The sequence below is a fragment of the Dendrobates tinctorius genome, unplaced genomic scaffold (assembly GCF_039654945.1).
Source record: "Dendrobates tinctorius isolate UK_male_01 unplaced genomic scaffold, ASM3965494v1 ptg000165l, whole genome shotgun sequence".
NCBI classification, from domain to species: domain Eukaryota; kingdom Metazoa; phylum Chordata; class Amphibia; order Anura; family Dendrobatidae; genus Dendrobates; species Dendrobates tinctorius.
The window spans coordinates 7,289,120-7,299,429 of record NW_027361832.1 but is presented as its reverse complement, the minus strand read 5'-3'; the positions used below and the strand labels follow the sequence as shown (position 1 = coordinate 7,299,429).

Sequence of the window (10,310 nt, the reverse complement as noted above, 5' to 3'; positions counted from 1 at the left end):
ACCGCAGGGCAAAACCACAGACCAAACCGCAGGTCACTTTACCTGCGGTTTTACCTGCGTTTCCGCGCGGAAAAACCCGCAGCCGAATCCGCAACGTGTGCACATAGCCTGATAGGTGTTACCAGGTTTCCAGTCACTTCCATATGAAGGGCCTATAACTGCATCTTTGTCTACTGTAAACAAAGTACAATTCTAGAAAATAAAGACCGAGCACAAGACAAGATGCAGAAGCAAAACAAAAACATCTCTTACTTACTGGTGAAATTCAGAATGTTAGGCAGGAGTTCCCATGTCTGGAACTGCATTATATGTATAAAGGCTCCTTCCCCTGTTTACAGATGCTATAAAATATGAGTTCTGGGGGTTCCTTGCCCCATTTTGGTACACATCACTCACAGGAATTTCTCAAGGTCTTCTGGTCCCACAAAAAAAAAAAAAAAAAAAAAAAAAGAAAAAATATTCACAGGACACAGAATAGGTCCGTATGGTACCTATAAACATGAATTTAATGTGTGAAATAATGCAGCAACAAAAGACAGTATAATATTGTACAGATTAGTAATGTACAGGTAACGATAAAACAGGGAGGTTTTTAAGATTTTATTTAAAAATTATAGCAAAACAAAAAATTGTAACGAATAAATTAAAAAATAAGTTAGAAAAACATCTGTAGATAAAGAAAATTTATACACAATATAAAACATTCACCTTAGACTGTCATGTAACACTTAAGGAATCGACATATAAAACAGCGGCAGTAAGTGCTACCTACAGTTGCAACACATTTCCGGTGTTGTGATACATTTTGCCCCGTTATACAGCAATCTTCCCAACCACATGAACTTTCTTTTTGCCCCATTATACAGCAATCTTCCCAACCACATGAACTTTCTTTTTGCCCCGTTATACAGCAATCTTCCCAACCACATGAACTTTCTTTAATTCTTACAATAGCCATGTGGATGTGCAGAATAAGAAAACATTGCTAGACAAGATTTAAAAGGGCATAAAACCACCCACACATGGAAAAACTGGTTGTACAAAAAAAATAAAATTGTTTAGAGCCTCTTCAAATTGCGCTTGCTCTGGGCACTTCCAGGGAGTACATCTTTTTTATGGACTCGCTTCCCTGATCCTCCACTACATTCCTTAGAGCCATGAAAAGCGCATAAGCAAAGGATGCAAAAGTCAAACCCACAGTCTTTTTTGCTGCATTTTCCTCGCTTCTTGAGAGGCTGATACTTTGCAGGGTACTGGCACTGTGGACATGGTTTCAAAGCTTCATCTGTGAATAAGGTTTTGGCAATCTGCAGAAAAAAAAACAAAAATCAAAAAAGTAGTCATGCAAATTCTAAATTTCAGGTAGTCATCCATAGGAACAGAATCCACACGAAATGCGTGAGCAAGTTCTAAGTCCATCTCCCAGGTGTACTTCCTTGTTTACATGCACTAAAGAGTTTCTGAGCAGACTGAATTGTGTAGTGGCTATCAGACGTATAAATAAATGGCATATTCTTTAACTTAGATATAAATCACCGACAGCACCATTTAAAAGGTCATTGGGGAAACTATCACACTCATTCAAAGACTACAAATCTTCCTGCCAAAAAAAAAAAAAAAAATCCAAAGCCATCACATGGCTAAGATGATGGATAAATAAAATTGCTCTTGGAAAAGGGGGAGTAAAATCCGTGAGCTGCAGGTTGTGGGCCTCGGATATAGAAGGATCTATTCTATATTAAACATCAGAGTGCATTCTAGAAGATGAGCAACTAATATTCCAAGTTCCCTAAATCGAGACAGACTTTGACAGAAATCACTGTGGAGAATACAAGTAAGGCTGCAGTCACAGTAAACGTATCAAAAATCGGTCCGAGTCTCCCTGTCGAGAGTCGCAGGAGTGTAATGCGAGTACAATCCGATTTGTCACACACAGCATCTGATTGAAATCCGAATGCAGTGCGATTGCAATGTGTTATTAGCATGAGCTTTTACATACATACATAGAGGGTGGGCCATTTATATGGATACACCTAAATAAAATGGGAATGGTTGGTGATATCAACTTCCTGCTTGTGGCACATTAGTATATGGGAGGGGGAAACTTTTCAAGATGGGTGGTGACCATGGCGGCCGTTTTGAAGTCGGCCATTTTGGATCCAACATTTTTTTCCAATGGGAAGAGGGTCATGTGACAACTTATTGAGAATTTCACACACACAAAAAAAAAAACAAAAAATGGTGTGTTTGGATTTAACGTAACTTTATTCTTTCATTAGTTATTTACAAGTTTATGACCACTTATAAAATGGGTTCAAAGTGCTGCCCATTGTGTTGGATTGTCAGTGCACCCTCTTCTCCGACTCTTGACACACTGATCGCAACACCGCAGAAGAAATGCTAGCACAAGCTTCCAGTATCCGCTGTTTCAGATGCTGCACATCTCGTTATCTTCACAGCATAGACAGTTGCCTTCAGATGACCCCAAAGATAAAAACCTAAGGGGGTCAGATTGAGAGATCTTGGCGCCATTCAACTGGCCCACGACCACCAATCCACTTTATCGCCAACCATTCCCATTTTATTTAGGTGTATCCATATAAATAGCCCACCTGTATTTATATTGCATAAATAGATAGAAGAAAAGCCGGTAATTCATCTGCCGTGTTCTGTAAAATCACTACAGGAGCCAACAGGATAGAAGAGATGGATTACATAAAGTAAATGCAAATAGAATAGGTAGATATACAGACGTCAGTAACAAATACAATTAACACTGTGTGTGCAAATTACTGTACATGTACAGTAATAAGATTATTTTTTGGACAAAAATGGCATGGGCTCTCGCACAATTTTCGTAACCAGCAGAAGGAAAGCAGATGGCTGGCAGCAGATGTTTATAGCCTAGGAAGGGGGTAATACCCATGGAGCTTCCCAGGCTATTAATATCAGCTCACAACTGTATACTTAGCTTTCAGGGTATGTGCACATGTTGCGGAGTCTGCTGCGGAGCCGCAGAGGATTTGTCCCTGCGGATCCGCAGCAGATTCTGCTGCAGTGCACAGTACCATTCTAATCTATGCAAGACAAAAAACGCTGTGCACATGCTGCGGATTTTTCCGCACAGATTCGCATCCGCAGCATGTTAATTCTTTGTGCGGAATCAGCAGCGTTTTTACACCTGCTCCATTATAGAAATCCGCAGTTGTAAAAATGTAGGGGAAATCCGCAGGCCATTTTACCTGCGGATTTAGCAAAATCCGCAACGTGTGCACATACCCTTACTGGCTTTTAAAATAGGGGATCTAGGAAGTCTCAAAGATGCGCCAATTCTTGCGCTTAGCATTGCTTTTCCCACTTGCCCTGTAGCGGTGGCAAGTGGGGTAATAGTTGGGGGGGGGGGGGATTGAGGTTACCATTGTATTGTCTAGTGACATCAAGCCCCGATGTTAGTAATGGAGAGGCGTCCATAAGATGCCCCCATTATTAACCCCATAGTCACATTGTAAGAAAACACAGACACCCAGAAAAAGTCCTTTAATTGAAAGAAAGAAACAGACGCCTTTAATATTCTTAATTAAACCATACTTACGACCTCGCCCATTCTCTCGTCATCTGGAAAAGAGGTAAAAACAAACAAAATTCCTCACCTTTCCGCAGAGATGCTTTTAATCCATTAGTCCAACGACGGGTTAAGCTCTGCTACATCATGACGTCAGCGCGAGCGCCGTGGGAAAATGTATCTAAAATTTCCCACGGCGCTCACGCCGACGTCACTTAGGTGAAGTGCATTCATTGGCCGCGAAATCGCAGGACCTGTCAGATGGCACCACAAGCAGGAGAACTTTCTCACGCTTGCGCTGCCGTCAGACAGGGAACAGCAAGTCACAGAGAGCCACTGAGCACACGGTGCTCAGTTTCTCTGCTGGATGACAGGTTGCATGGTCGCACCATGCAGCCTGCCATCTAGATGTAGCAGAGCTGAACCAGTCATGGGACTAATGGACTAAAAGCATCTCTACATCTATATATCTACATATTCTATTTGTATTTACTGTATGTAATCCATTTCTTCTGTCAGCTCTTGCAGTGATTTTACAGAACACGGCAGATGAATTATCGGATTTTCTTCTGTCCATCTATCTATGAAATGTAAATACATATATGTGTGTGTCACTGACATATATACTGTACATATAGAATACATAGATATATAGATCTATTCTAACCTGTCAGTGTGATTTTACTGTACGCGGCACATGAAATGCCGGCTTTTCAAAGGACACCGATGAGTAAAAATTGGACAGCACTCGCATGGTCCGAATGCTGTGCAGTTTTTTTCTCGCACCCATAGGCTTGCATTGGCGAGTCTCTGTGACAATCACAGCATGCTGTAATTTTACATGCACAGTGAATACGCCCGAGAAAATAAATGGTGATGTGAGTTGCCCCATATATTAACACTGGACCGAGTGTTATGCGATGTTTTCTTGCACTCGTCCGTATTTTACGGTAGTGTGACCCCGGCCTTAAGCTGGAGTCACACATAGCGACTTACCAGAGATACCGACACCGATATCAAGGTGTCAGGATCGCTGGTAAGTCGCTATGTGATCGCTGGTGAGCTGTCACACAGACAGCGCTTCACCAGCGATCAGCACAGCGATGCCGAGCGCCCGGCATCGCTTGCCATCCCTGTAAAAAATAGAATTAAAATAAAAAATATTGTTATTCTCACCTTCCAACGTCCCGCGCAGCATTCCTCTCTCCACGCTCCGGTCCCAGTGATCCTTTGCGAGAATGACCGCGAGAGTCACGGTCTCGCGTGAGCATGAAGTCTCGCGGTCATTCGTGCAAAGGATCACTGGGACCGGAGCGTGGAGAGAGGAATGCTGCGCGGGACGTCGGAAGGTGAGAATAATATTTTTTATTTTAATTCTATTTTTTACAGCTGATCGCTGGTCTCCCGCCTGTCACACGCAGCGATGCGTGCTGGCCAGCGGGAGACCAGCGACGAAAAATATGTCGAGGTTTCTTACAGCGATACCGGCAGGGGGGCTGCTCGCTGATCGCTGTCACACACAGCGATCTCGCTGGTGAGATCGCTGTTACGTCACAAAAGTTGTGACTCAGCAGCGATATCGCTAGCGAGATTGCTGTGTGTGACTCCCGCTTTAGACACTCATGAGCTTGTTTGAAGATAAGGTTGTTTATTTTTAATCACACAGCTAATCACACAGAGAAGACCTTCATTAGATTTAAGTTGAGCACACATAGGTTTCATCAATTTCAGCAGAATTTCCAGATCATCTAGTGTGGATTTGGCAGAAAAGAATCAGGCATTGACTTTGCTTCCTCAAAAAAACTAAGATGACATGGTTTGACAGGAGTGTAACGTCAGAGATAGGGTTTTATTTGACAGCTTCTCACTGTGCATCGAAATGGATGTAAAATCAACAGAAAGTCTGTGGTGGGTGAAGAGGAGCTTTCATCGATGAGCACATTGTCCTTCAACCAATAACTTGCAAGTTTTATAGGGCGATTCACTTGCTTCTTTACCTGGAAAAAATGCTGTAACCTCTAAGACTGTTGACCATACTGAAATTTGGGCTCTTCTTTGGTTCATGAGAAGCGAGAGTGCAATGAACCAAAGCGACAAGAAACAACCTCGCACAGAGTGGCATCGCTGACTTGTCGCCCTGCCGGTCGTCTCCACTAGGAGATAAACTACCGACACGCAGAAAGGCGTGCAGGAAGACTATGTGTGGTGCTTGCATTTCACTCCTGCCGAATTAGTGTGGAGGAGCGGGTTTTCATTATGAAAAGTTATTATAAAACAGAGTCCTTAAAGAGGTGCCAAAGTGAGTTTCTAAAGAAGTTTGCAGGTCGAAATCCATCATCCAGTGTATTGAAGCCTTCTTTGATGACAGAGTAATCTCTAAGGGACTATGGCCATCAAAATCGCATGATCTGTACTGCTGGATTTTTTTCTTTGGGGCCATTTGAAGGGTTGGGTGCCCAGTAGCATTCCACAAACATTACAGGCACACAGAAAACATACAGCGAGAAATTCAGAGTATGACCCCAGACATCCTGCAGAATACATTTAACAATATGGACAGATGCATACAGGAGTGCTTGGATGTGAAAGGTAGATATTTTCAACACCTGTTTAAAACATGAACCAAGGTATGTACAGTTCAAATTTTAGTACAATAGGCAAGTCTCTTTTAGAAGTTACAGAAATTTTTCCAGGTAAAGTAGCAAGTGTGGCGCCCCTGAGGGTTCAGTCGCCACAGAGGTACTGCATCTCATCCAAAGGTGTGGTACCCCACTCTCAGTTAAGGAGGGAGCACCATCCAGGACTCTAACACCTGCACCCAACAGAGACTATTGCAGCAGGGCACCCTGGGAGTACCCTAGAGGAGGATGGTCTCATTCCAGACTGGGTAGTAAAGGGTGTTGGGCGAGTGGGTGGAGAAGGTAGGAAGAGAGAGGAGGAGCTAACAGAGCAGGAAAGAACAGTGCACAGAGAGGGAGGGCAGGAGAAAGTGAAAGTAAGCAGAGGGGCTGTGAGGCAGCTCCCTGTCAGGAGGAGCTGTAAAGAGAAAGCTGAAAGAGACAGAAAGAAGCTCCCAGAAGAGAAAAAGGGTCCTAGGAGCACGGATAGTGAGCATTCCATCCGTGGGGCCCGTTCCAGAAGTGGAGAGACCAGGTTGCAGTGGGGTACCGGCCCCTGAGACTAGTGGAGAATCACCAGACTCAGCTAGCAAGCTGGAGGCAGGGGGCATCTCTAGGTGCTTCAGCCACAGTTATTTCGCTGAAAAGGCAGCCATACAGGAGCAAGGGGACGCAGAGAGGACGTTGCCTGACAAGGGCGGGAGAGTAGAGACCAGCGCACTGAGACGGCCAGGAGAGGAACATACTGAGAGGAGTCCTGGAAAGGTGTATCTTGATCTACCTGGGAGTTTGCTGGACTCTTCACCTGGAGGACGCGCCACCAAGCGGGCACCTGTGTACACAAGAACTGTGAGTAAAGCTTTGGAAACTACACCCCGCTGTGTCCTCTGAATCATTCCTGCATCCTCTGCCCTTCACCACATTCACCAGCCTCACCTTTAACATCTAAATTCAAGCTGCCCTGGGATAATGCTCTACCTGTGGAGAGCTAAACCATGTCTGCTGCCCTGTCATCATCCCAGAGGATCTGCATAGCAGCGTCGGTCCCCTGACCGAATACCACAGGTGGCGTAACGAACACTTTATTATAAACTTTATTCCCTTGTAAATATCCCTTTAGTTGGATGCCCAGGGCCATGGACCAGGTCACCGCTGCCGTGACACTTCCCCTTTAAGAAACAGCCCTGTAGCGAGTATCCCCACTGCCCTGGCAGGCGATCCACAAGTAAATCACACTGAACAAAAAGCAACCATTCATAGAATCTTAGATTAGGGTCACAAGGAAGCTCAAAGATGATTATGTCCACCTCTTGTGGCAGCCTATTCCACTTATTGATCACCCTCCCTGTCAAAGTTTTTTTCTAATATCTAATCTGTATCTTTCCCCTTTAAATTTCATTCCATTGCTTCTTTCGTTTCCATATGCAAATTAGAATAAGGAGGATACCTCTACACTGTGACATCCCTTCAGATATTTTTAGACAGCTATTAAGTCTCCTCGTAGCCTTTTTTTTGCAACATAAACACTCCCAGTTCCTATAACCGTTCCTCGGAGAACATACTTTGCAATCCGCTCACCATCCTGGTAGCTCTTCTCTGAACTTGCTCTAGTTTTTCAATGTCTTTTTTAAAATGTGGTGCCCAGAACTGGACGAAGTACTCTAGATGAGGCCTGACCAATGAGGAGTAGAGGGGGATAATTACTCTACATTCTATACTTCTCTTTATACATCTCAGAATAGTGTTTGCCTTTTGTTGCTGCTGCATCACACTGTTGACTCATGTCCAGTCTGATCTATTAGTATGCCCATGTGCTGTTGCTTAGCTCTATTCCTCACATTCTGTAGATGTAATTTTAGTTTTTCTTGCTCAGATGTTGAAACTTGCATTACTCCTGGTTAAATACCATTTTATTAGTCACTGCCCATTGTTCAAGCTTATCTAGATCCTTCTGAATCCCTTGTTTTCTCTAGTGTTTGCAAACGATGCAAAGCTAGGAGTAATTTAATCAGTTTACCTTCAGTTCCCTTTTCGAGATCATTTATAAAAAAAAGTTGAACACCACTTGGGTCCAAGACAGAGGCTTGTAGTACCCCACTTTAAACACTCTTCCAAGTACTTACAGTTGAAACCAGAAGCATACATACATTCTCGCTCATTATTCTGGCATTTGGCAAATAATAATTCACTGGGGAACAATTTGAAAAAAAATTTCTGTTGAGTTAGGTTTTTGAGCTGATTTATACTAAAATTGGCATGCTGATTCCAAAAATGTAGTCAGTTTTTTTCTATCACGTCAAGTTTTTCCTCCTCAACTTACCTGCCATAGAAGCACAATTGCACTGATTTCTGTAATAAGGCCGGGATCACACTTGCGATTTAAACGACAGAGTCTCGCATGGTAATACATGGCGCTGCCGACGGGACTCAGGAGCGGGGCGTGCAGCTCCATGTATTGCTATGCGGCCGCACGCCCCGCTCCTGAGTCCCGTCGGCAGCGCCATGTATTACCATGCGAGACTCGGTCGTTTAAATCGCAAGTGTGATCCCGGCCTAAGACTTGTTATCTGAGTACAATTCGACTCATATAGAGCTACGTGGCAACTTGTAAGAGTAGTCACAACTGAGACAGTGTGGTGAGAGGTGTGTACAGCTCCCAATACGTCATAATTATCAATATCTTTACACAAAAAATGTATCATAGTAGGAATAAATAGGATTTGTGATAGCTTTTCTCTTTACATTGGGCTCTTAGTTGTAATTTATATATCTTTTATGATTTTTTTCTTTGTTAGTTTTCAAAGCTTGTAACTTTCCATCTCCGTGTTTTATTTACTTACTGTATGTACATATTTCCTTTGTTTCAGATCATGTCTGCTCCTTCTTCCTCTCGTCGTAAATGCCTAAACAACCCTGACTCCTCCTGCTATATTTGTGGTGTTTTCACCATTCCAGTTCAAAGGGCAAACATCAGTGCATTTGTCAAACAAGCAAATTTTGCATATTTTAAAGTAAAACTCGGTGATCAAGATAAGCCATGGGCCCCTCACATAGTGTGCAAGCAGTGTGTCGAGAGTTTACGGATGTGGACCAAAGGAACACGTGAAAAAGTTGGCATTTGGTATCCCCATGGTGTGGAGAGAGCAAAAAAGTCATTCCACAGACTGTTACTTCTGTTTAGTGAAAACATCAGGATTTAACAGGAAAAATAAAAGTAAAATAGAATATCCAAATCTACCGTCAGCTATCAGACCAATGCCTCATTCAGCTGAAATTCCAGTGCCAGTTTTCGAACAGCTACCATCTCTAGAAGTTCTGAGTGATGTTAACAAACACAGTGACAGCAATGATGCAGAATTTGAAATTCACAAGGATTCAGTTCGTAAGGGATTTGATCAGCACGAGTTAAATGATTTAGCACGTGAATTGGGCTTATCAAAAAAAGCTTCAAAATTACTAGCATCAAGGCTGAATGAGAAACAGTTACTTGAACAAGGTGCGAAGGTATCATACTTTCGTACTAGAGAAAGTACATTTTTGCAGTACTTTCGGTGTGACAGCGGTTTTGTGTTTTGCCATAATATTCCTGGTTTACTACAAGAATTAGGGCTTTCAATGTACAATCCAAATGAATGGCGACTGTTTATTGATAGCTCAAAGCGGAGTCTTAAGTGTGTCCTTCTACACAATGGCAATTTATTTGGTGCAGTCCCTATTGGGCATTCTGTCTCTCTTCGTGAAGAACATGGAGATGTAAAGAGAGTTATTGAGTTATTGAAATATGACACACACAATTGGATCATCTGTGTTGACCTTAAAATGGTTTGCTTCTTTCTTGGTCAGCAACGTGGGTACACAAAGTATCCCTGCTTTCTCTGTATGTGGGATAGCAGAGCTCGAGAAAAGCATTGGGTTGAGTCGAATTGGCCTCCAAGATCTGGTCTTAAACCTGGAGATCCTAACATTCTACATCAGCCACTTTTTGACAGGAAGAATATACTATTCCCACCTCTGCACATAAAACTAGGTCTCATGAAGCAATTTGTAAAAGCATTGCCAACTGACGCCGACTGTTTTAAGTACATCATGTTGGCACTTCCTGGACTGTCCATTGAAAAAATCAAGGCTGG

The 10,310-nt window shown here is 43.0% G+C and overlaps 1 protein-coding gene across 2 annotated transcripts in view; it reads right to left on the bottom strand.

Annotated features, from left to right (window-relative positions):
- Nucleotides 1-585: 585 nt before the first annotated feature.
- The window catches only part of FBXO43 (F-box protein 43), a 55,736-nt gene continuing 46,011 nt past the window's right edge, over nucleotides 586-10,310 (bottom strand). The window contains exons 5-6 of one of the 2 annotated variants that reach the window (XM_073550451.1): nucleotides 6,962-7,012; nucleotides 586-1,307 (exon numbers count right to left, since the gene is read on the bottom strand). In XM_073550451.1, coding sequence (XP_073406552.1) covers nucleotides 1,059-1,307; nucleotides 6,962-7,012 — 300 coding nt within the window. In that variant the 3' untranslated portion in view covers nucleotides 586-1,058. The remainder of the gene's footprint in view (nucleotides 1,308-6,961; nucleotides 7,013-10,310) is intronic. The other variant, XM_073550452.1, reaches the window with a different exon arrangement.